This window comes from Amia ocellicauda, chromosome 10, assembly GCF_036373705.1.
Source record: "Amia ocellicauda isolate fAmiCal2 chromosome 10, fAmiCal2.hap1, whole genome shotgun sequence".
Lineage (NCBI taxonomy): Eukaryota > Metazoa > Chordata > Actinopteri > Amiiformes > Amiidae > Amia > Amia ocellicauda.
The window spans coordinates 37,343,558-37,370,400 of NC_089859.1; the positions used below are offsets into that span (position 1 = coordinate 37,343,558).

A 26,843-nucleotide genomic window follows, 5' to 3' on the forward strand; every position below is an offset into this window, starting at 1 on the left:
CGTCACCACAGAGGATGCCTGCAGTACTTGGTCGACTGGGAGGGGTATGGTCCTGAAGTACGCTCTTGGGTTTTTGCCTCAGATATCCTGGATCTGTCTCTCATTGCGGACTTTCACAGGGCTCATCCCACTGCTCCTGCTCCTCGGCCTTGTGGCTGTCCTCGCCGCCGTCTTCGCCGCCCTGGTCCGGCCGAGGCCGATTCTGGGGAGGGGGGTACTGTCACGGTCTCCCCTGTTTCTACCTTAGTTCACCACCAGAGGTCTCCCTCTCCCAAATACTAGTTTAGTGCTTCTCCTTTCCTTTATCCAGTCAAACCAGTCTTTCCACATTCTTCCCTACCAGGTGCACCTGTTCTGTCCTCCTCTCCTATCATTGGTCAATCCTTCATTCACCTTGTTCAATCCCTCTCTCCTTCACAGTACTTAAACCCCTCCGTTTCCTAGATTCATTGTGAAGTCTTGCATTCTCTCCTGGATCATTTCTAAGCCTTGTTTCTTGATTGCCTTCCTGTTTATTTTTGACCTCTTGCTTCCTTCTCTCGTTTACCCCTTTCGGATCTCCCTACTAGCCTGTTCGCTTGATCGTTTGACCTGGACTGTCCCTGTTTATGCTCTCGCGTTTTGCCCTTATTGGATTATCTGCTTTAACTCTAAAAGCCTGCACTTGGATCCTTTCCTTTGGTCCTAGAGGACGTCACACTATTTTCCTTCATGAAAGAACATACGGCTTTATTGGGCTAGGAAATCTTAACACTCTGACCAAATTACCAAAAGTGTGGTTTAGATCTCCTCCCATTATAATAGTACCAGTTTCAACTGTGTCTAGAATATTCTGCATTTTATTTAAAAAACGACAAATTTGAATTATTTGGTATGTAAAGACTAGTTAGAGTATATTTCTCACTGTGTAAATAACAATTGAGAATTAAGTATCTTCCTTCAGCGTCTGTATGTTGGGATATTAACACGAAGGGGGTGTTTTTGTTTATGAGAATCCCATCTCCATGACTATTACTGCAGTACTGCAGCAAACACTTCCCGCACCCAGTTTCTTTTCCACTTCTCCTTATTTAAAGTGTAATTCCTGAATAAAGATATAAATAAAACTATCAGCAGAGAGTTTGTTAAAATGATACTTTTAGTTTTTTTGTTCCGTCATTCCATGTAACAAATTGGATTTTGTTAGGAAGGCACTGTGTTTGAGATTGATCAGCAGCTGCGTTATTTGACAACATAAAGGCTAAAAAATAGGTACATTAGGATAAGATACTGGCTCGACTTAAATATAGACAACATCTGAAAAGAAAATGCAGGATCGCTAATAAATATAGTTGTAATGTGACCATTAAGTAAGGTACACTTATACATTTCAATTAAAGAAGTGAATTTATAGTATCACCTTATCACGAATCCTGGAATCTTGTGGAACTCAATTTCTGTAATAATTGGACGCAGACACCAATTCCAAAGATATAAATTGTCAAATTTATTCAAAAACAAAGACTAAATGTAGCACTACACTAATTATACAAAATGGAAAAACTAATTAAAATTCAACTCTAGATCAACAAATCAAAGACAAATCACTTCCCTGACCAAATCAAAGACCATGGGATTGCATATGATATCACACAAATCGTTAAACAAAAAAGGTTATAAACACATTGACTACAATACCGGTTAGTAAGACGAAAGTGAGTCTCTCATTAGTATTGTTAGTTGGACATTAAATAACTACGCAGGTTAGTATTTATATCAGGTAACTTCTCGTTATATATATATATCCGTCTCATTTACGTTTAGGTGCCGAGAAAGATCCTATCATTACTTGTTACCACAATTTCCCTTAACTGATTATTATTCAATGATTAAGGATAGGCAGGGCCACCAATAATCTAATGTCTATTAACTTGTGTCAATTTCAGACTAAACAGTTAACGCCGAGAATTATCTTCTCATTCCTGTTTGACAGATTTTATTTCTAAAATTATCAACAAAACAGTTTAATGCAACACACATTTATATTTAAGCAAAACTAAATGATATTACATATTCTAATGTTATGAATCACAGATTAACATTTCTAATTGATTTCTCAAATGTCATGAATCACAAACTCCAAACTGTTAAACTTATCTGAACTTCGTCGCAGAGAGGCCTCTCTGGCTTCGGGTTCAGATAACAGCACACGACACGAGGTCCGTGTGGTTGGGAACAAAAGCAGTCCCGTTCGGCTTTCTCCAAGAACTTCCACTCAGTCGATGCACCTGGAAGTTGGGGTTTCGCGAAACAGTCTTTTCCAAACAGATTTTCCACTGGTTTGAAGGCTCCAAGGTTGTGCACAAAATCTTCTTTGCAAGCAGGGTCTCTCACCATACTTATTTGAAGACAAAGTCTTTGAGGAAAGCAGGGCCCTGTTTGGTTCCAAGGGTCAAGTTTCTTAAGACTCAAATAGCTATTTAAATGACTGACGTATTCAGTCGACTAGCTGTAGAACTCCACTGATCAGGTGGGTACAGGTGGGCATGCACAGTCTGTAAAGTTCTTTATTTAATAAAGTCCTTTAAAAGAATTCTTCGTACAGCTCAATCTCCTTCTCCCAGTTTAACTCTTCTGTTGCCGGCAAAGACTTTGATTTCTGGTTCCGGTTCTGGCAACAGAGCTACAGGTTGAGCTGTGGCAGCGAGTTACTGGTTCAGCTGAGAGAGCGAGAGAGAGAGAGAGAGAGAGAGAGAGACACCATGCGCTACCATTTATACGCCTGTCAGATCAATAGATTATTGGTTCTTGAGTTTGTGAGATTGGATTTCATTATCAGCCCCCAGTGTCCTATTGGAGGGGGGCTTGATTTATGACTGATGTCAATCCATGCCATCTTTTGGAAATGCCGGTTGGCCTGGGTTCGTAGCTCTATGTCGGGATTTCGGCTCTCGTCCACTTCCAAGAGTTTTTATTACCTACAGGCAAGTTGTCAAAAGCAAAATTTCAATATCTCCGTTTTGGATAGCATACAGTTGCTAATAATATTAATACAAACCATACATTTCATTACAATAACACACACTATATATATATATATTAGGGCTGTCATTAAAATATTTGATTGTTTAATCAATGGGCATTGGTCGATTAATCAGGAACATTAAAATAAGTGGAACAGACTAACACTGCACTGCACTACTCTCACCAGTGTTAATTACATTTAACACTATGGGGTATTTAACAATCACAGTGTTAAGTCTACTCTAATATTTAACTCTCTCAGTGTTAAAACATTCTCATTATGTTACTCCATTAAAGTGTTAAAACCCTGTTTACTCTGCTTCTATCAATCAAACGACATGTTACCACAGGATTTGCTTCTGTGTAGTAAAATCTAGAAGTCCTTTGTTATTCATATATAAAATACTGTTTAATGGGTAAGTATTTTACATTACAGAAATAAAAACATTCAAAATTGGAGTCGATCATGGAGGACATTGCAGGCCGCCTCTCCTTCATTTTCTTGAAGAAGAAGCGACTGCATTTCTCATCGTTCTCCATGATGCGGACCCTGGAAAGGCCTTGATCTTCTCTTGTTCCTCTTGGCCAACCTGCCTGACTCTATCACCCTACATTTTTTCACCTCTATGAAGGGGTTCTTCAGGAATACAGCCATCCCTTCCGCTCGGGACACATTGGACCCAGACCAGAAAGATTCACCTAGGGTCCAAGTGTCCTGGAGATCTTTATATTCCTTTTGGAACAGGATGCCGCACTCCTGCAAACAGATAATATCCGACCTTCATTCCAGCCAGAGAGTTTAAAACATTGTCCCTCTTTTTCACCTCAGCAATGCTCCTCATATTTAAAGATATAATGACTAAAGCCATAATGGCGGTGAGGGCAATTACCCGCTCCATAGCAATCATGTAAAGAATCCTTCCTCTTCCCCACTTCTCTCTTCTCCCTCACCTAGCTTAGCGCTCGCACCCATCATTTCAACCATTTGCCTCACCGCTTGATCCTCTAGGAAGACAATGGGGGGGACTCTGGTCCCACCACCCGGTAAGGCTGGTGAAACTCCACTGGGCTCAGGGCCCGTGGTGCTGGAGGTTCTCTCTGGTTCCCTTGCAGCCGAGGCCTGACGAGCAGATGGAAGAGCAGAGGCCTTGTGTGCGACCGAGGAGACAGCTGGATAGACTCCGCTAGTTGATCTTATTACTAGTGGGGGGGGTGGTCTCTCCCTTCCCTTGTCTGCCGCCACAGGCCTCCACCCCCACAGCGCCAGTGACTCTGTCATTGCGGCCCTAAGGTCTTCCTGATCAAAGACACTGGTGCTGATTCTCCTCTCCTGAGGACCTGTGGCTCTCACACTACTACCGGGAGGGCAGACCTGTCCCCTCCCCTGAGAGAGTCTAGGGTGTGGGGCAGGAGGGATGTTACTATTAGGGGGCTTATCCTCCACCAGGCTGCCCACAGGGGGAAGTGGAGAAGGCCCACAACTCTCCGCTCCAGACTCGGAGAGGGGCGTATAAAACTGAGAGGGAGATGTCTTGGCTGCAGGGGAGGAGCTGGCGGGGGGGGAGCTAGCAGAATTGACCCGCTTACTCATCACACCCCACTCACTCTCCTCCTCTCTGCCCTTCTCCTCTTTCCCACCACAACTGTCCACTTCTCCCCCTCCACCTCCACTTCCGACCCAGAGTCGGAGAGGGAGCCTGTAAGACTCCTGAGGACTGTTTCCTCTCTACCCCCATCTTGGGGTATCTCCTTTCGAGGAGCCTCAATTTGTTTTTCTTCCTCTCCACTCCCCGCGAAGGCCCGCACCCTATTTGCATAGGAGGAGGGGCAATTCCTAAAAAGGTGCCCTCCCCCACTGCACAGGTTGCAGGCCCTCTCCTGCTTGCAGGCCCTGGTCTGATGTTCCCCGCCACAGACCTTGCACTTAATAACCGTGCAGGCTGCGGCTAAATGACCCAGGGCCTCGCAGTTCCTACAAAGCATGGGCATGCCATGGTAGAAGACAAGCCCCCTGTTTGCACCTAAAACTACAGTGCTCGGCAGGTGGCGTGCTCCGTCGATGGTGGCCACTTCCACTTGCAGGCGCACCTGCCACCATCGAGCACCGGTCCAAACCCCATCCTCATCATTGACTCTCCTACTCTCAGAAAGGATCTCCTCAGCCATACCTCTACATCATACTCTACCACTGCTTCATTATAAAACTGAATAGTAACGATTTTAATTTCTCTATCAGTCAAGGCATCGACTACAAAGTCACTCAGGGGCATGCAATCTTTCTTGTCTCTATAGATATTCCAAAAACTCTCCAGCACATGAGGGTTCTTAAAACTCACCTCAAACACGTCCCTAGGTTCAGGCAGTTTCACCACACAGTTCAGTTCAGAAGGGGCGAAGCCCAGGCCCCTCTGCAGCACGGACCTGCTAAATTCCAGCCGGGTGAGTTCCGCGGTCTCGCCTCCAGCCTCTCGGCTGAAGCGCACTGCATTATGGCGCCTCACTCCAGCCGTCCGCTGGGCCATGCTGCACGTTCCTACCTGGGAAAGGGTGCAGAGGCTCTCAATCTGGAGATCGGGGCAAGTCCACCTGGCTGGGGAGCTGCTTCCACCTCCGGGGCTCTTGCAGGGAGCGGGCCTTGCGGGGAGCGGGCCTTGCAGGGAGAAGTCCGGGCCCTGGCTGCAGGAGGCCTCCCACGGGGACGTTCACCGATCGGCCTGGTCGGTCCCTGGGATGTGAGGCCTCTCCTGCATCCTGGCTGGTGTCGTCAGCAGGGAGCAGTCCTGGTCAGGCTGAGCTCCGGGTAGATGGTCGGCCGGGCTTCTGGTTGAGACCCACTCCGTGAGGAGCCCGCCGACTCCTCTAGCTAGGTCCCTTGTCGGTCACAGTCAGTCCCGATCTCCTTTTGCCTCAGCCTCTGGACCGCTCCAAGGACCCAGGTCTCTGCAGCCCTGTCAACCAGAATCTCCCCGTCTGGTCTGGTCTGGTCTGATGGAACAGCACCCTGCAAACAGAAGAAAAAAAGACTGTCAAAATACAGTACAATGCCCCCTGCTGGACAAAGATTTCTCTCACAATGAACAAAAGACCCAGCCAGACAGGCACACTGGTCATGCACATAGAGGTAATGCTTACAAGCACCACTATAAGCATAGAATTAAACAGATTATGGTAGGTGTTGACTCAGAGACATGACTTCCAGCTAAGTGCTGTCAAGATGTAGGGTCACAGACAAGAGCTATGGGAAAGGGAGCAAGGAGGAAAACAATCAAGAATGCGAGAAGCATAATAAAAACTGTGAAGTGCTATCTAGCAGGGATAGAGACTAATATTACAAGTACTGTCGGAAAAGATGCGTCTTCAATAAGCGCCGGAATGAGGTCAAGGACTCTGCTGTTTTGACTTCGGTGGGCAGGTCGTTCCACCATTTAGGGGCCAGGGATGAGAAGGAGCGGGCTCTGGAGGAAGGTGAGTGGAGAGGAGGCAGAGTTAGTCTTCTGGCACTGGAGGAACGCAGTGGTCTGGAGGGGATGTATGGAGAGACGAGTGACTGAAGGTAGCTTGGTGCAATGTGGTCGAGACAGCGGTAGGTGAGGGTCAGTGTCTTGAACTGAATGCGTGCCGCTATCGGGAGCCAGTGGAGGGAGCGGAGCAGTGGAGTAGCATGTGCGAATCGTGGCAGAGAGAATACCAGACGAGCCGCAGAGTTCTGGATGAGCTGGAGCGGGCGGGTAGTAGATGCAGGCAGGCAGGCCAGGAGGGAGTTGCAGTAGTCCAGGCGGAAGAGGACCAGTGACTGGACGAGTAGCTGAGTCGAGTAGTCGGTGAGGAAGGGACAGATCCGGTGTATGTTGCTGAGGAAGAATCTACAGGTGCGTGTCAGCGTGGTGATGTGCTGGGTGTAGGAGAGCGCAGGATCGAGGGTGACTCCTAGATTTTTTGCGGAAGAAGAAGGAGAGAGTGTGGTGGATTCCAAGGGGATCGAGATGGGGAGGTCAGCAGAAGGTGAGGAAGAGTGGGGGAAAAAGAGGAGATCCGATTTGGAGAGGTTGAGCTTGAGGTGGTGCGAGTGCATCCAGGCGGAAATAGCAGACAAGCAGGAAGAGATGCGAGAGGGGATGAGAGGGTCAGAAGAGGGAAAAGACAGGAAGATCTGGGCATCATCAGTGTAGAAGTGGTAGGAGAAACCATGGGAAGTGATGAGGGGGCCCAGGGAGCGAGTGTAGAGAGAGAACAGGAGTGGGCCCAGGACGGAGCCTTGGGGAACACCTGTGAGGAGAGGTTGGGGGGTGGATGAGGAGCCTCGCCATGTCACTTGGTAGGACTGGTCGCTGAGGTAGGAGGAGAACCAGGTGAGAGCAGTCCCAGAGATCCCAAGGTCAGCAAGGCAGGAGATGAGGATGGAGTGATCAACAGTGTCAAATGCTGCAGAGAGGTCAAGGAGAAGGAGGATGAGGACTGAGGAGAGGAAGGCCGCCCGAGCACAGCTGAGGGAGTCAGTGACAGCCAGGAGAGCCGTCTCAGTGGAGTGAGCTGTGCGGAAGCCGGATTTCAGAGGATCAAGGAGTGAGTGTTGGGACAGAAAGTCCGAGAGCTGACGGTGGACCGCCCGCTCGAGAGTCTTGGAGAGGAAGGGGAGTAGGGAGACAGGGCGGTAGTTCTGAGGAGAGGTGGCATCAAGGGTTGGTTTCTTGAGCAGTGGGATGACAGCAGCTTGTTTAAATGCAGAGGGGAAACAGCCAGAGAGGAGTGAGGAGTTGAGGAGGGAGGAGATGAAGGGGAGAAGATCAGGAGCGGTTGCTTGGAAGAGACGAGAAGGGAGAGGGTCCAGGGCACATGTTGTGGGTTTGTGACGTAGGAGGAGAGCAGAAACTTCAGCATCTGAGAGGGGTAAGAATGAAGAAAAGGAAGCTTGATTGGTGGGAGGTTTCGGTGTGATGGGAGATGAGGGTGGAGTACTGAAGAGCCTGCGGATGTCTGCAATCTTGGAGGAGAAGAAGGAGGCGAAATCATCAGCAGTGAGAGATGGGGGAGGAGGAGGGGGGGTGGGCAAGGAGGAAGGAGAAGGTGGAGAAGAGTTTGCGGGGGTTGTTGACAGTGGATTCGAAGAGAGATTGGAAGTAAGACTTTTTGGCTGAGGTGAGAGAGGACGAGAATGTGGACAGTAGGGAGCGGTAGAGTTCGAGGGCGGCTGGGAGTTTGGTCCTTTTCCACTTTTGTTCGGCAGCACGCAGAGTAGTTCGGGTTGGGCGGAGAACAGCAGAGAGCCAAGGCTGAGGAGGGGAGGGACGGGCAGGACGAGACGTGACAGAGGAGACAGAGAGAGTCAAGGGAGGAGGTGAGGGAGGAGAACAAAGAGGAGGTAGCACAGTTGACAGATAGATGGGAAAAACAGTCAATGGAAGGTAAGAGAGTGAGGGCAGTGGAGGCAAGGGTGAAGGGGAGACAGAGCGGAGATTACGGCGGAAGGTGACAGAGGGAGTGGGTGGAGTGGGGAGGGAGGGGAGGGAAAGGGAGAAGGGAGATGAAGTGGTGGTCCGAGAAGTCCATGGGTGTCATGGAGAGTGTTGAAGGGGAGCAGCCTCTAGAGAAGATGAGGTCTAGCTGGCGGCCAGCCCTGTGAGTGGGGGGAAACGGGGAGAGAGAGAAGTTGAAGGAATGAAGGAGAGGAAGAAATCCGGCACAGTGGGAAGGGTTGGAGAGGTGGATGTTGAAGTCTCCCAGGAGGATGGTAGGTGAGGACAGCGAGGGGAGAGAGGAGAGAAGAAAGTCAAGTTCATCCAGGAAGGAGGACGGTAGAGAACTAGAAGGAAGAGGTGAGAGGGAGAGGTGATTTCCACTGCATGGAATTCAAAGCTGTGGGTCGAGATAGAGGAGAGAGAGGGGGGGACAGAGAAGAGGAGAGAAGGGGAGAGCAGGAGCCCTGTTCCTCCTCCCCGCCCGGTAAGACGAGGGGAGTGGGACAGGACAAAGAGAGAGGATAAGGCAGCAGGGGTGGTAGAGTTGTCTAGGGAGATCAATGTCTCGGTGAGAGCGAGGAAATCCAGAGACTGGTGGGAGGCGAAGGCGGAGATGAAGTCGGCCTTGTTGGAAGCTGAGTGGCAGTTCCACAGGCCTCCAGAGAGTGGAGTAGCGGGGAGAGAGGAGGAGGGGGGGAGAGGCAGAGAGATGAGGTTGGAGGGATTAGGGAAACAATGGCACGCAGGTGCACGCCGAGAGGAAGGAGAGAGCAGGACAGTAATTGGAGAGATCGTCATCGCAGCTAGAGTCCCTGCCCTTTGTAAGTGGGGCCCTTCAGACGGGGGGCACTGAAGGCTGCTGGTGCTGACTGCTGGCGCAGAGGGGTGGGGGGCGGTTAAATACAACACCTGTAACTAATTAGGACAGCGCACACCTGTGTTGCGTTGAATGACACAAGGCTGGTCAGGATGGCCCTCCCTCCCACGCAGGACTGCTAATAGCACAATTAATGGCCGCTTAATATCTGAATACAGACAAAGACAGTGCCAGATACACGCAGTTACACTGAACAATAACTCGTAGTAATGTTAAACAAATGCTAAATAATCACAGCCTACACAGTGTAATGCTTCTGATTGCAGACAGGGCGTGTCGAGTGTGCTAAGTCACTTGCTGAATTCACTAACAAACAGTCGCTGCTCTTCCTACAAAACAGGTGCAAGATATACAATTTGTAGCTAAACAACAAACCACGTAAACAGTCAATGTTACTTAACTAAACGAGGAAACGCGAGAGAAAAGCGATACTTAGCTGCGTGACTGAGTGACTTCTCAGCTGGCTTGTCCGAGAGTCCAGTGGCAACGACACAAACACACCAGCTAATTTAAGCTGTAATAGACAATAAACTCACAAAGCTGGTCAGGATGGCCCTCCCTCCCACGCAGGACTGCTAATAGCACAATTAATGGCCACTTAATATCTGAATACAGACAAAGACAGTGCCAGATACACGCATTTTGGACTCCGTGTGACTCACGTCAGCGAGCGACAGTAGGGGCTCAGTAGATCAGAGTTCCACCTTTCCCTGAACAACTCTCTTAACTCTCCCTGCACAACCACTTTTCTCTCTTTGTCAAATACATAAAAACGTATGTACATGTGCTTTTTTTGTTTTTTATTTTTAATAAATTTGCAAAGATTTCAAACAAACTTCTTTCACATTGTCATTGTTTGTAGAATTTTGAGGAAAATAATTAATTTAATCCATTTTGGAATAAGGCTGTAACATAACAAAATGTGGAAAAAGTGAAGCGCTGTGAATATTTTCCGGATGCACTGTAACCATAAACTCCAAAGGAGGAAGAGGAAGTAGAGAGGCTAGGGCTGAGCCAATCCATGTGCACATCCGGGACACTGCCCTCTGCTGATGGCCATTATTCACCTTTTGTTTAGAACTGTATAAAATGCAAAACCCGGAAGAAAACTGTAAGAAAGCTGTTTGAACATGAGACTGCCTCACGTTCGCTGTTATTCATTTTCATTTACAACACAACTCCTGCGCTGCTGTTTTCGTCCTTTTAAGAGGGTTTCTTCAGATATGTAATCTAAGAATAAGAAAAAGATTTCACTCGAAAGATAACTACAGCACATTCTGAAACAGCCCAAGGCTCCTTCCTGGGCCCCCTCCTGTTCTCTCTCTACACTTGCTCCCTGGACCCCCCTCATCACATCCCATGGTTTCTCTTACAATTTTTACACAGATGATGCCCAGATCTTCGTCTTTTCCCTCATCCGACACCCTCATCCCCTGTCACATCTGTTCCTGCTTGTCTGCTATCTCTACCTGGATGCACTCACACCACCTCAAGCTCAACCTCTCCAAATCTGATCTCCTCTTATTTCCCCCTCTTTCTGACCTTCTGCTGACCTCTCCATCACAATCCCCTTGGAATCTACGACACTCTCTCCCTCTTCTTCCGCTAAGAACCTAGGAGTCACCCTCGATCCTTCGCTCTCCTACACTCAGCACATCACCATGCTGACACGCACCTGCAGATTCTTCCTGAGCAACAAACACCGAATCTGACCCTTCCTCACCAACTACTCGACTCAGTTGCTCATCCAGTCTCTGGTCCTCTCCCGCTTGGACTATTGCAACTCCCACCTGGCCGGTCTGCCTGCAACTAGTACCCACCCACTCCAGCTCATCCAGAACTCTGCAGCTCGTCTGGTATTCTCTCTGCCCCAAATCGCAAATGCTACTCCACTGCTCCGCTCCCTCCACTGGCTCCTGATACCGGCACGCATTCAGTTCAAGACACTGACCCTTACCTACCGCTGTCTCGAACAGACTGCACCAAGTTACCTGCAGACCCTCGTCTCTCCATAGATCCCCTCCAGACCGCTGTGGTCTTCCGGTGCAAGAAGAGTGTTGAACCCTTCTTGGAAATAACTGGAAAAATCATTAAGATAACACAAATAGAACTTTAATCAAGCTAGCTTGGAAGTGTCACATCAGGCCCATTCCCTCAGTGAGACTTCACTTTTACAAACGTAAGTGTAGCTTTTTATGTAAAAATAACATAGAATGTTGTGACCGTTTGTCCAATCAAAAAGCTTCAAAAGATGCAAGCTCCACAAAGCCTGTAGGCTGCCCTTCCTGAGGGAGGAGGACATCATGGAAGCAGATGTCTGGTTCTAATACAGCATACAAACTGTACTATATTGTGGTTTTCTTAACAATGAGGTAACATCTTTAGCTTTGAGAGGAGAAACAGGAAATCCACAAACAGACATACCTATGGGCAATACATTTGGACAAACCCATGGGCAATATATTCCTGGGCCGTTTCTCTTATCATAGAAAAACAGAAGCGGTGAGAGGAATTAAGAAAGGTTGTATCCTTAACAACTGCTTCATTGGCCTTTTACTAATAAATCCAATTTGACAAGTCTGCACACGTCATTATTTCTAATATCAATTTAATATCTAATATCATCCTACTTGACTTGCGTTACTAGTACTCGTATTGTTATTTTGATTTCCCCAAGGCTCCCTTTCCCTTGGCCGTTGACTGTGACCTATATGTGACATGTCTGTAATCGGCTTTTACAATCCAGGATGTAAGACCTCATTTATTGTATTCACTTGTGTAAATTGTAATTTGTAAAATGTATTATGGTTTGAATTGCACTGTAATATGTACATCGGAATTTGTAAAATGTATTATGGTTTGAATTGTACTGTAATATGTAAATTGGAATTTGAACTGCACTGTATTTTTGCACTTTGTATTGCGCTTATATTTTGTAAGTCACCCTGGATAAGGGTGCCTGCTAATAAATAAATAAATAATAATAATAATAATAATAATAATAATAATAATAATAATAATAATAATAATAAATGGTGTCTGCAGTAGAATACATTATTTTTGATAATTTCATTTATAATGTAATTTTGGTGGTGATGTCAGATTATTCAAATGAATAGAATAAGAGCCATGAAGTAAGAATTAGACCATTGCCCTTCTCTTAAGATTGACCAAGGGAGGGATTTGTAGAATTGTAGAACTTGTATTCTGTAAGAAGCACCAAAATGTATGTATTATGTAGGTAGTAACTGGAGGTTGACCTTTATGACCTAGGGCAGGATAAAAACATAATTTGAGATGCACTGTAAAGCTCCAGGAAATTGCAGATGGTGACTGCACATAAGAGAGGTCAATATTCGGTAAGGTGTGGCTACGGCATCATTGTTTGAAAAGGACATTCCTAATCCCTGATAATTTGAATACCTCGCCGTACATACATACACACCTTGTAGGTGACATACTGGGATGAATGGCAGCATCAGACCACCTGCCCCTCAAGAGGAAGAAATAATTGTAACTCACAAACACGATTCTTTTGGCTCTATTGCCCCTTGCTTCATGGGCCAATAGGAGGGACTGAAAGATCCAGTATAATGATCTACAGCTCTGGAAAAAATTAAGAGACCACTCCAAGTTCAGAAATCAATGTTAAGTGGTCTCTTAATTTTTTCCAGATAAATCATTAGCATTAAAAGTAATTCTGTCAAGCAAATAAGACTGTTTTGCAAAATAGGCTGATCTACGAGATAAGGTTTTGCTGAGACTCCCTCAGTGTCTGTTTGTGGGTTTCCTGTTTTCCACTTAAGGTTGGACATATCACATTGCACAAATCAGGATACACTGGTTTTAATGACACAGGAATCCAACAGACAAAAGACATGACCCCAAGGCCACACTTCTTCCGAGCCCCTGATTAGACTTCAGTTTTTATTTTAGATTTTTTTCTTCTACTCATATGTGTAACTGCTATGAAGTACAGGCTTGCAGTTTTCTATCAGCGGGGAGATTAATGATTTTGATTTACAGCACGGACCACCAGGTTTCTGTGTTTATATCCCTTCGTGAGCCACCACTGCCTTTCGCAGGACCATGTGCGGCTTCTGCCCTCTGGTTTCTCTTCAATTTCAAACATCAAATCACTGGTGGATCCAAGGGGTGGCGACTGCCACCCCAGCTAAAAAGACTTGACACCCCAATCTCCTCATGCTAAAATATATATTTTTTTACATTATAGTACATTTCATACAATAATACTAATATTATTATTATTGGCATTATTTAAACTACAATGTTATAATAATAATAATAATGGTTGCATCGGGTCACACCATCCCTACGATTTCGTATCGAATAACTCACTAATCGCACCACCTTTCTAATGGAAGGTGCAATGTATTTTCTCGACCATGGGATGGCAACAGCAAGCTCAGCAAGCATGACTTATTCAACATGACTTCCTGTATACGATCTAGACTCCATAGGAAATATCAGAGTCTAATATTTCTTTCATGCTGCTGCATTTTTCATTGATGTTTGTAAGGTGAGTAAATAAGTGTACCTTCAAATCACCCTTAAGTGTACATTTTTGCTCTAATTGAGTTATTGTCATTTGACAATATGTTTGTGTCACAAGTGTGCACGTCGTTCCTGTTAGGCTAATGCTACTCGTATGCTAGTGCCAGTTAAGCTAACAGTACCGGCGTTCTTATTATACATCCATGGTAGATGCAAGCTGCGGTTCTTTCATTTTCTTGGTTGTAAATGGTAACTTGTTCAGTATTTAAAATGAATTACTAAATCCATTATTTTGACAATAACATTTTCTTTTTTAATTGTAATTTGTTTTTATTTCATACATTCTTCTATATTATTCATCAAGGAGTTTTCACACTGCTAGGAAAAAAATGAAAAGGAAATTTAAATGTGGGGACATTTCCAGCTTCTTCCTTCCCCTAAAAAAGTGTAGGGGGCAGAAGGAGGGAGAGTTGGAGAAAGAAGCAGAGCAGAGCGAGAGACAGGAGAGAGATGGTGAACTGAGATACAGTAATAAAGAGAAGAGACATGGAGATGGATTCAGCAGACCCAGAGAAGAAAGAGATTCAGAGACAGGCAGTGATCAAGACAGGGATACAGAGAGGGATGAAGAAAGTGAGACCGATAGAGAGAAAGACAGGAACTCAGGTGGAATGTGAAGGGAGACAAGAGAGATTGAAATGCCTGCCCCAAGTGCAGATGAACCACATGGTATGTTTGTTGTTTGTGGTTTAGATAACCATTAGGGTTAGATATCTGCCTTAGTTGACTGATTTATGTACAGCAAAGTGTTGCTTTACTTGTAATTTGAGCTTAATTGCCTTACTTAATCAAAAAAGGCTATCTTATGTTTGAAGAAAACAGGCTCCTGTATGTAAATATTTTCAGTAAAGAGTATATATAATCAGTATATAAAATATATATACATACACACAGACGGGTGACATTAAAAGTAAAAATCAATATAAAAAGTGTCTCAGTAAGGTGTCGGGCACCACGAGCCACCAGAACAGCTTCAGTGCTCTTGGCACAGATTCCACAAGTCTCTGGAACTCTACTGGAGGGATGAACACCATTCTTCCAAAAGATATTCCCTCATTTGGTGTTTTGATGATGGTGGTGGTGGAGATTTTCATACTTGTTAAACCATTCAGTGACCCCACCTGCCCTGTGGATGGGGGCATTGTCATCCTGGAAGAGACCACTCCCATCAGGATAGAAATGTTTAACCATAGGATAAAGGTGATCACTTTAGAGAAGTTGACCCAAACCACGCCATGAAAATGCCCCCCACAGCATAACAGAGCCTCCAGACCCACTCACTGTAGGGCTCAAGCAGTCAGGCCTGTTGAACAGTTCACCATGAACAGTCTAAATGTACTACCCAGAACCGACTCAGTAGATGAGAGGCCCCCTAGAAATAACATTCCTCCTGCCCCACAACTGAGACTCTCCCAGGGGAGGGGTCAGGTATGCCCTCCCGGCAGTAGTGGGAGAGCCGCAGGTCCTCAGGAGACGAGAGTCGGCGCCAGTGTCCTTTCCCAGAAAGACATCAGGGACGTGATGGCAAGGTCACTGGCGCTGGGGGAGGAGGCCTGCGGCGGCAGACAGCCGGGAAGGGAGAGACCACCCCCTCCCCCACCATTAGTTAAAAGAACGACTAGCGGGGTCTATACAGTTTTCTCCCCAGTTGTACATAAAGCCTCTGCCCTGCCATCTGTTCGTCGGGCCTCGGCCTCAAAGGAACCAGGGAGAACCTCCAGCACCACGGGCCCTGAGCCCAGTGGAGTTTTGCCCGCCTTACCGGGTGGCGGGAGCCGAGCCCCCCCCATAGTCTTCCTAGAGGATCAAGCGGTGAGGCAAATGATTGAAATGTTGGGTGCTAGCGCTAAGCTAGGTGAGGGAGAAGAGAGGAGTGGGGAAGAGAAAGGTTTCTTTACATGATTGTTACGGAGCGGGTAATTGCCCTCACAGCCATTATGGCATTAACCATTATTTCAATTAATGTGAGGAGCATTGCTGAGGTGAAAAAGAGGACCGATGTTTTAAACTCTCTGGCTGGAATGAAGGCAGACATTATTTGTTTACAGGAGTGCGGCATCCCGTTCCAAAAAGAATATAAAGATCTCCGGGACACTTGGACCCTAGGAGAATCCTTCTGGTCGGGGTCCAATGTGTCCCGAGCGGACGGGATTGCCGTACTCCTGAAAAACCCCTTCTTAACTGTGAATACATTTAAGGTAATAGAGGCGGGCAGACTGGCCAGCCTCGATTTTAAATACAAGGGGGCTGTATTGAGGCTGGTCAATGTCTATGCCCCCACCAGCCAGAGAGAGAGAGTCCTCTTTCTCCCTCAGCTACGCCCGCTCCTGATCGGCACCTTGCCAGTTATCATTTCAGGTGATTTCAACTGTGCTCTGAGGGATGTAGACCGGAGTAAGCCCCGCAACGATAGATCCAGCAGGGACCTCGCTGCGTTCGTGGAGGACTTTGAACTCTGCGACGCAGGTCGGGACCTGGTCCCCTTGTTCACCTGGGTGAGTTCTTCTGGCTCCTCCTTCTCCAGGATAGATCTCGTCCTCCTCAGCAAGCCACTGGAGAGGACCGCCATGTCTTCGGAGGCGGTCTTCTTTTCAGACCACAGGCTCCTGACGACAGAGGTGCTCATTCCGAGCACACGGGAGTCGGGGCCTGGGGTCTGGAAGCTCAACACCTCTCTGCTCGATGACCCTCGTGTGATTAAGACCTTTAGCAGACGCCTCGAGGAGTGGAGGACCCTGAAGGACCTTTTTGATTCTCCCATAGAGTGGTGGGAGATGATGAAGAAAAGAACCAAGGGCTACTTCATTCAGCTGGGGAAACGGAAAGCTCGCGAGAGGCGGGCGAGATATTCCCATCTAAACGCCCGCCTCCAGCGCCTGAGTCTTTTACAGCTCAGAGGCTTCGACCTAGCTGAGGAGGTGGCCCGGGTCAAACTGAGTCTCTCCGCCCTCTATCGGGAGGAGCAAGAAAAGATCAAGGTCCTTTCCAGGGTCCGCATCATGGAGGACGATGAGAAATGCAGCCGCTTCTTCTTCAAGAAAACGAAGGAGAGGCGGCCTGCAATGTCCTCCATGATCGACTCCTCGGGGCAAGAGGTGGAGGGCAGAGAGGCTGTTGAGACAGTGGTGCGGGATTTCTACAGGGAGTTGTACGACCAGAAGGTGGTGGATCAAAATCTGATCCATCACTTTCTGTCCCTGTTGGAGTCCCGCAATGAGGGGGACGAGGAGGAGGAGGAGGATCCAGAGATCACCACCACTGAACTCTCCCAGGTGATAAAGAGTCTTAACTCTGGAAGGACACCGGGTCCCGATTTGATCCCTGCTGAGTTCTATAAGATCTTTTGGGAGGTGCTTAAGGAAGATCTGGGCCAGGTCCTGGGGTCGATGTACAGAGAGGGCAGATTGGCCCCTTCGATGAAGAAAAGTATCCTCTCCCTTCTTCACAAGAAGGGAGACCCAAAAGATCTGAGGAACTGGCGGCCAGTCAGCCTCCTGTGCACCGACTACAAGATACTGGCCAAAGCACTGACGCTCCGGCTGCAGCGGCCACTCCCTCAAGTCGTGGGTCCCGACCAGGTCTGTGGTGCCCGGGGGAGATCGGCGGCCGACAACGCCATGCTGCTCAGGGATGTCGTGGCCTACTCGAACGAGAGAGGGCTTCCCCTGGTCCTAATCAGCTTGGACCAGGAGAAAGCCTTCGACAGAGTGGGCCACGAATACCTGCAGCTCGTTATGGAGAGGATGGGTCTCGCTCTTGGCCTGAGGAGGTGGGTTAAGATCATCTACAGCGGCCTAAGCAGCAGGGTCCTTGTGAACCGCCACCTGACCGAACCATTTCCGGTCAGGTCGGGGGTCCGGCAGGGTTGTCCCCTGTCGGCCCTGCTGTACGTCCTCTGCTTGGAGCCGTTCATGCAGGCGATCCGCCGGGACGTCCGGGTGACAGGTTTCCATCTCCCGGGTTCCGGCGGAGAGCAACTGAAGGCCCTGGCCTATATGGACGACGTGGCCGTGGTCTGCACGGACGCTCCGTCCGTGGCCAGGGTCGAGGAACTGCTGGACGGCTTCTGCAGGGCGACGGGGGCCGCTGTGAACAAGGCCAAGAGCGAGGTCTACCTCTCCAGGGCATGGCCTGTCGGCCGGGGCCCGCCGACCGTGTTCCCTGTGAAGCCGTTTATCAAGGTTCTGGGGATCACGATCGACGGGACCAACACGGGCACCCGGAGCTGGGAGGAGGCCATAGCAAAGGTCCAAAGGAAGATCCACGGCTGGAGCACAAGGACCTTGACGATGGCTGGTAAGGTGCTGGTCGTAAAGGCCATCCTCTTCCCGATACTCCTCTACGTAGGAATGATCTTCCCCCCAGACAAGGGTATCGCAAAACTAGTGACCAGAATTATATTTCGGTTTGTCTGGGGGAGCAAAATGGAGAGGCTGAAAAGAGTGCAGATGGTGAAGGGTACCCTGGATGGAGGCAGGGGGGTCCCGGACGTTGTGCGGCTGATAAAGGCGCAGGGGCTGGCCTATGTGGTTAAGAACATCCAGGCTGCTGGCAAGAAAGTGAGTTTCATGAACCGCTTTTATTTTGCCAGCAGCCTGAGACCATTCGGCCTCTGCGCCATGGACAACACCAGGCCGCACTCGTGGGATCCCCCGCCGTTCTACAGGGCGCTCCGAGCCTTTGCGCTCGAAGTAGGCCTCCATAAAGTCGTGCTGGCCTCCTGGGATTATAAGACCATCTGTAGTCAGATGAGATCTGCCCAGGAGACCAGCCGGATAGAAGATTTCCCTCCCGAAACCTGCCGGTTTATCTGGGCTAACGCTACGCACGTTTGCCTCACGAACACGCAGAAAGATGTCTCCTGGATGGCTGTGAGTCGGTGTCTCCCCACCCGAGTGTTTATGCACAGAAGGGGCATAGCTCCTTATGACACCTGCCCCTATAAGGGTTGCTTGGGGAAGGAGACGGAGGCTCACATCTTTAGTGAGTGCCCCTCCGCCCACAGGGTCTGGCTCCTGTTTTCTCCGTTCCTCCACAGGTTCGCCGTTCCTGCGCGGGCGACCGCCCAGCAGATCCTATACGGTCCAGCCAAGGGAATTTCTACATCTACCTTGAGGTGCTGGTGGCGTGTCGTCTGTGCAGTGAAGCAGGCACTGTGGGAGGGACGGAACATCTGTTTGTTCAATAAGCAGGAGCTGGACCCGATCGTCATCGCGCGGAGGGGCATGGTGTTTGTGAAAGACTACGTCAATCTGGAGGTCCATCAGAGGGGCAAGGAGGAAGCCTTTAAGAACTGGCGCATACAAGATCTGGGGGAGCTCAGGATCCCGTGATGGGACCCACCTCCGGGGACGGTTAGTTCCCCCTGCTGGAGCCCGAGTCCAAGATCTTTTAAAGATTTTATGAATGATTGTTTTTAAAAGAAAATTTTAAATAATGAATCTTAATTGTTTTTAAAGATTTAGATGTTTTTAAATCACATTGTTTAGGGCTTTTTAGGTATAGTTTTGTTATAATTTTTTTGTCAAATACATTGACCGTTTTTGGGTTTAATTTAAAATGCATTAGACTTTTTTTGTTTGTTTTTTATTTTTACTTTTTAATTGTTTTTTTAATTTGTCTAATGCATTTTCTGTTATTTTCAATGTAATTGACTCTTTTGTTGGTGTGCAGTTTTTGCTTTTATCACGTTTTGTTTATTTGATTTGAGCACGTTTATTTTAAAGTTTATTGTTTTAGTTTTGTTAAAAAAATCACAAAGATTTTAAAAATTTTAAGTGATTTTAAGAACTGATATTTTAAACGATTTTAATCATAAGTATTAAAATTGGAATTGTTTTTAATTTTGTAAAATGTGAAATACTTAACCCAATAAATAAACAGAACCGACTCAGACCCGTCTGTTCTTTGAAATCTGGACCCGGACCGGCCAGGATGCACAGATCCCATAGCTAATCGCTATTAACAAGTTAATTTACAAGCTGTGAAAATAAAACTTTGTGTCTTACCTAATGTAACGTTAGTAGCCTTCTCTCCTGTACCTGACTGTGACACATACAATCCATCCTCCTTTCCAAGAAAGTTGGTAAACTAATATCCATGTTGTTCCTCTCTTGCTGATTGAAAGAGCATGTTTAATTCACTCATTATTTCAGCTTCAAAAGTCCACTTGCTGTCACGGTGGCGGATGACAAACACGACTTTGCAGCTTTGCAGTTTTTTTGTATCTCGCATAATACGATAACTTCCACTGTTTGCTCTTTTAAACTATAATAACGATTGCTCGTTCAGTGCCACGTCCGCTGACGTTAGCATTACTAATTTGCTGTCATCTGTGCTCTCTGAGACGTTTCTCACCATAGATTTTAGATATACAAAGCAAACGAACTCCTACCATAATATCTCAATAATCGCGCCGATGCCAACAATGCACTTCGGTTTACGTCATCTGTCAAACACCTATATGGCGGAATAAGTCCCGCCTTCTAAATAAAAGAGCCAATCGTCAATTGGTAAAGTCATCGCATCACTCGGATATTACACACAGTGCTGGATCGAGGGATTGTCAGGAAGGCGTGGGTCGGGTACCGGCAGATCAGGGCAAGAGAGGCAAGGCAGAGTCGTGGTCGGAGGGGAGGAAACAGGGCTCGGAGGAAACAGGGCTCGGAGGAAACAGGGCTCGGAGGAAACAGGGCTCGGAGGAAACAGGGCTCGGAGTCGTAAGCTGTGCTGACGAGACTTTTGCCCTGAGTGAGGCCAGTTAGGGGTTTAAGACAAGGAGCAGGAACAGGAAAGAAAGGTGCAGAGCCAATGAAAAGAGAGGACAGCAGCAGAAGTGCACAAGGGTGTATAGGAATGTTAATTGGGTGATTGATAGGTGAAAAAGGAACAATGAAGGGAAAAGGAAAGACAGGGAGACAGCGGCCTCTAGTGGAGATAGAGAGCGATGGCTGAAAACCATGACAACATGCCTCACTGTAAAAGAAGATAAAGATTCTGCAGTACAATGAGCCAACCTGAGAAAAACAGCATGAGAGCTATGAAAAATAAAGAAAAAAATACTGTATTAGCCAATGGTTAAACCCAGTTATACAAAGTTATTTGAACTTTTTCATCTCCAACCCATTGATATATAATTTGGTTTTATAGTTTCACATTTGTTTATTTGCCAAGATGTATGTGGGAGAGTTTTCTTTTGATGACAATAATATAAAGAGGTACAGAAAAGAAGGGGAAAGAGTTTGTGTCCTTAACATTACACATTCTAACAATACATTGCTTCCGATCATAAGATAATGGTAATGCAGCTGTATGTCTGTGTGAATTGTTTGTACTAGACAATAATCCATCTGCTAAACTATTATATTAATAATTTTAATAATAATGTTGCTAAACTATGAGTAGGTTATTTCAGATGCTGTAATTGTCTTACTACTTGATTTAGTAGTAGTAGTAATAATAAACTGGATATTTCTGAAATCAGAGACTGAAACAGAGAAAAAAAATGTGTAAATAAAAATAAACTATGCTAATAAAATAAATGTAGAATTATATTGTGTTATATGGCATTCACGTTTTAATATGATTCGCATATTCATATATTTAATTTAAACTCAAGACAGCTGTGTACAAAAATACTTAAGGCTAAATTGCATTTCCTGTTGCACTTTTTTCCCCTCAAATGAGACCAGTGGACCAGTGGTTCTCAAACCTGTCCCAGAGTACCACCTACCCTACTTGTTTTTGTTCCAATCAAGCTCTCAATTACTTAACTGAACCCTTAATTGAACTAATTTCCTAAATTAGAGCCTTTTAATTATTTTTTACAGTAGGGGTTTTTAAGTATAAAAATACTTAAGTTTGCAACTGGCTCCTAGTTGGTTATCTCATTTATAAAAGGGATACAAAAATGCATTGAGAAAATCTAATCCTTTATTATTATTATGATTAGTTTCTTAAACGGACAATTGTATTATATTATTCAGCTCTGGAGAAAAAAAGTGTGCACCGGACAATATGAAACTGGAGGTTTTCATCACAACAAATACAATATGCGTGTGTATTGGTTATTTAATCTAAAGTATCAACTAAAATATAACCAATAAATTATGTCTAAAACAGACGTTGCCTCGGCATGTCGTAAAAAATACGTTGGTTTGTTATGTTTTGGTTGTCAGATGTCCTGACTCAAATACAACTAATAAAAGACGAAGACAGACGTCGCCTCGGCGTCAGCAACAAGACTTTGTGGGTTGGTTATATTTTGGTTGCCCGAAATCGCGACTCAAATACAACCAAAAAACTACATCATTATAACGTTGTGTGCCCAGTGGGCTTACTTATTTTATCTTATTTTATTTTTCTCAGTTTTTCAAGAAATAAGTAATGGATAGTTATGTCGTATTCCTGTTTTCAGTTTTTCAACAAAATAAGTAATGGTTCCGCATTTCTTCTGAACCACGACTTTTCAAAAAATAGTTAATACAGCAAACATCTGTATGTAAATGTAAAACATCTTCATGGGATGACAGAGACAGTGTCACGGTTTTTCAATAAATTAGTACTGCTTATGATTTATTTTCATTTTCCAGTTTAAGGACACTTAAACCTTAAACCTTAATCTTTACATATATCAATAAAATGTAACATATAGCACATCTCATCACACATTGTTTACTTCAGGCAGCTTCAGGCAGTCACCTATAGAAGTCAGCGGAAGACGTAGGAGGTATCTTGGCCTGAACCCACTTGGTGGAGCGAATGATAGCCTGGCCATGGACCCCCACCCCCAGTTCCCTCTTGAGTTATACCGAGAGGCTGCACCACTGCGGCGCTATGGAGCCACCAGCGGAGGGAAGGAACTTGTTGCGTGGTATCTCTGTATTGTCATAGACCCCTGGCACTTTTTGTCACTGTTATTCTGTATTGTTTGCATTGCATTCATAATTAAAATAAAATGAAAAATATATCATAGTGTGTGACTCAGTACATCAATATTATAGGCTAACAAAGGCAACATTTCTCATTACTTATTTTTCATACATCGATAACATTGCATTTGGCAATACTATAAAAAGTAAAATGTTGGTAAACTATAAGTAATCATAACTTATTTCTGTGTCCTGGTTTGTAAAAAATAACCAATGATATAGGCCTACTTATTTATGTTTCACAGTTCTAAAAAAAATAATGAATGGTTACTTATTTCTGTTTCCCGGTTCTTAAAAAATAAGGAATGGTTACTTCTTTCTGTTTCCCGGTTCTCATAAAATAAGGAATGTTTATATAGTTCTGTTTCCCACTTTTCAAAAAATAAGGAATGGTTACTTATTTCTGTTTCCCTGTTTTTAATACAACTTTGTGTTTTTTAATCGATTATATATATATAAAGGATTATTAGGAACACCATACTAATACTGTGTTTGACCCCCTTTCGCCTTCAGAACTGCCTTAATTCTACGTGGCATTGATTCAACAAGGTGCTGAAAGCATTCTTTAGAAATGTTGGCCCATATTGATAGGATAGCATCTTGCAGTTGATGGAGATTTGTGGGATGCACATCCAGGGCACGAAGCTCCCGTTCCACCACATCCCAAAGATGCTCTATTGGGTTGAGATCTGGTGACTGTGGGGGCCAGTTTAGTACAGTGAACTCATTGTCTTGTTAAAGAAACCAATTTGAAATGATTCGACCTTTGTGACATGGTGCATTATTCTGCTGGAAGTAGCCATCAGAGGATGGGTACATGGTGGTCATAAAGGGATGGACATGGTCAGAAACAATGCTCAGGTAGGCCGTGGTATTTAAACGATGCCCAATTGGCACTAAGGGGCCTAAAGTGTGCCAAGAAAACTGCCATGTGATTGGTTGGTTAGATAATTGCATTAATGAAATTATCTAACCAACCAATCACATGGCAGTTGCTTCAATGCATTTAGGGGTGTGGTCCTGGTCAAGACAATCTCCTGAACTCCAAACTGAATGTCTGAATGGGAAAGAAAGGTGATTTAAGCAATTTTGAGCGTGGCATGGTTGTTGGTGCCAGACGGGCCGGTCTGAGTAGTTCACAATCTGCTCAGTTACTGGGATTTTCACGCACAACCATTTCTAGGGTTTACAAAGAATGGTGTGAAAAGGGAAAAACATCCAGTATGCGGCAGTCCTGTGGGCGAAAATGCCTTGTTGATGCTAGAGGTCAGAGGAGAATGGGCCGACTGATTCAAGCTGATAGAAGAGCAACTTTGACTGAAATAACCACTCGTTACAACCGAGGTATGCAGCAAAGCATTTGTGAAGCCACAACACGTACAACCTTGAGGCGGATGGGCTACAACAGCAGAAGACCCCACCGGGTACCACTCATCTCCACTACAAATAGGAAAAAGAGGCTACAATTTGCACAAGCTCACCAAAATTGGACAGTTGAAGACTGGAAAAATGTTGCCTGGTCTGATGAGTCTCGATTTCTGTTGAGACATTCAGATGTTGAGTCAGAATTTGGCGTAAACAGAATGAGAACATGGATCCATCATGCCTTGTTACCACTGTGCAGGCTGGTGGTGGTGGTGTAATGGTGTGGGGGATGTTTTCTTGGCACACTTTAGGCCCCTTAGTGCCAATTGGGCATCGTTTAAATGCCACGGCCTACCTGAGCATTGTTTCTGACCATGTCCATCCCTTTATGACCACCATGTACCCATCCTCTGATGGCTACTTCCAGCAGGATAATGCACCATGTCACAAAGGTCGAATCATTTCAAATTGGTTTCTTGAACATGACAATGAGTTCACTGTACTAAACTGGCCCCCACAGTCACCAGATCTCAACCCAATAGAGCATCTTTGGGATGTGGTGGAACGGGAGCTTCGTGCCCTGGATGTGCATCCCACAAATCTCCATCAACTGCAAGATGCTATCCTATCAATATGGGCCAACATTTCTAAAGAATGCTTTCAGCACCTTGTTGAATCAATGCCATGTAGAATTAAGGCAGTTCTGAAGGCGAAAGGGGGTCAAACACAGTATTAGTATGGTGTTCCTAATAATCCTTTAGGTGAGTGTATATAAATAATATTTCATAACATAAATCCTTCTTACATAATGCTTTATGAGTATATTAAGATTAAACATTACAAGTTAATATTACAGTTTACAGTTATTTTATTGTGTGTGTGCTGCTTGTTGTGTTCATGTGGTGCGCATGCTTGCATTACAGCAGGGTTAGTTCCGGGGTTAAGGGTTAGCTCCGCGCAGGAACACAGGAGGCGCCGTGATTGGAGGAGCCAGTCATGGGGCCAGAGGGCATAAATAGGGGTGCCCAGGTTCCTGCATGAGTATAGTTCTGGGGAGTTCAGAGTAGTACAGTGAATTAAGTGCAGAGGGAGTGTAGAGAAAGAGGGTCGCTCAAGCCTGAGATTGCACTGTGCTCAATAAAGTTCCTGTTGTTCGAATCCTGTGTCCCCTCCATTATTTGCTGCATCGAAGAAGAAACCCAAAGTCGTTACAATATATTTAAAGAAAATAAATTAAAAAACATACCTCAGGATCTCGATGAATGTCCTCCTACGAGTTATTTTCACCACACACACACACACACACACACACACCAACTTATCTAATCTATATCGAAAAATGTAAGAATGTAAAAACATAATATTATATTTATACACACAAAAACTATGGACATTAACTGTATATTAAGACATAAATTATACAAATATAGCTATACAAATACAACAGTTTATCTCTGTCAGCCGCTCTCTTCTTCGCATGTGTGTGCGCTTCTTCAGTTGATGCTGCTGACATGCGCAACACTTGGATCAATTAGAATGAGCCAGTAAAGCAAAATAATGTGCTGTATTTTTCCAAGGGAGGGGCTGGGTAGACTTCCATTCAGAAGAGATTTTTTTGGCATGATAAGGTAAGACAAATATTGCCAAAGCATTTACAGCAAACAACTAAATGCAACAGAATAAGTTTGAAAATCTACAGATTTACAAGAATAATAATAAAAATAAAATATATTTTAAAATAAATACACAAATAATAACAATAATTTAAAATAATGAATATATAAATCACATATACATTTAATAAAATAATTAATTTAACACAACTTGTATTTATAACAAGTAATATAAGTAACGTTGTCACAACGTAGCGGTATTTACAACCTTACCACGTTGTGATTAAGTTGATACAAAAAATGTCTACAACGTTATTAAGTGTGGCTGTAGCAATGTTGTCACAACGTTTATTTGAGCCAGGTAACATTTGTAACATTGTAGCAACGTTGTGTTGGCCCCAACCAATCCACAACCTTACTACAACTTTGGGAGGATGTTGTGCGGGTATGCACAGGAGCTGCGCGTAACACTGCCAAATAATGCTTAAGAGGGTGTAGTAACACAGTATATAACTCTAAAATGTACATTATTTTTTTTGTTTTTGATAACCTAAACTTTTTTTTAAACCTCTGGCAGTTTACCACTTACCTTTGTACCATTTCAGGTTATTCACTGGACTTGAACACAGATAGGACTAGAACTCAGGCGAGGATGACCTCTGGTGTTGAATTGTGGAACTGCAAGGTGACAACAGAAATAAAGATGCTAGTTGACTGCAGGCTAAAAACAATATTTTTTGTTTCCTACAGTAAGGGATGAATGATTCAGTATCAGGGTGACTGAAGTGTTACCTTGAAAACATCTTAAGACAAATGTATTCTTAACATTAAAACCGATTCACATAATCAAAATACAACAAGTGTAAGGAAATCGTGTGTGGCACATTTGGTGAATACCTCCAACCCATTTTCAGGCTGCATGTTCTGGGTCAAGCTAGCCTCAGATGTCATATGTCACATGTTATCTTGCAGTGTGAAACACAGCAGATGATTTTCACAACATGCCTTTCACAATATGTATGCT

At 45.2% G+C, this 26,843-nt stretch overlaps 1 protein-coding gene across 1 annotated transcript; it reads right to left on the reverse strand.

Annotated features, from left to right (window-relative positions):
• Positions 1-1,505: 1,505 nt before the first annotated feature.
• Positions 1,506-26,489, reverse strand: LOC136759645 (uncharacterized). The gene is made up of 4 exons (XM_066714616.1): positions 26,409-26,489; positions 5,340-6,004; positions 3,626-3,760; positions 1,506-2,957 (listed from the first exon to the last, which is right to left on the reverse strand). The coding sequence occupies exons 2-4, from the start codon at positions 5,523-5,525 to the stop codon at positions 2,862-2,864; spliced, it is 417 nt and encodes a 138-aa protein (XP_066570713.1). The 5' UTR covers positions 5,526-6,004; positions 26,409-26,489; the 3' UTR covers positions 1,506-2,861.
• Between the last annotated feature and the right edge of the window lie 354 nt (positions 26,490-26,843).

What these genes read in the sequence shown, in the direction of transcription:
- LOC136759645 (XM_066714616.1), bottom strand. Translation starts at nt 5,525, where the DNA reads ATGGCCCAGCGGACGGCTGGAGTGAGGCGCCATAATGCAGTGCGCTTC. An exon ending in AACCTAGGGACGTGTTTGAG is followed by an intron (nt 3,761 to 5,339) that starts GTGAGTTTTAAG and finishes ATCTGTTTGCAG; the next exon opens with GAGTGCGGCATCCTGTTCCA. An exon ending in TGAAGAACCCCTTCATAGAG is followed by an intron (nt 2,958 to 3,625) that starts GTGAAAAAATGT and finishes ACTTGCCTGTAG; the next exon opens with GTAATAAAAACTCTTGGAAG.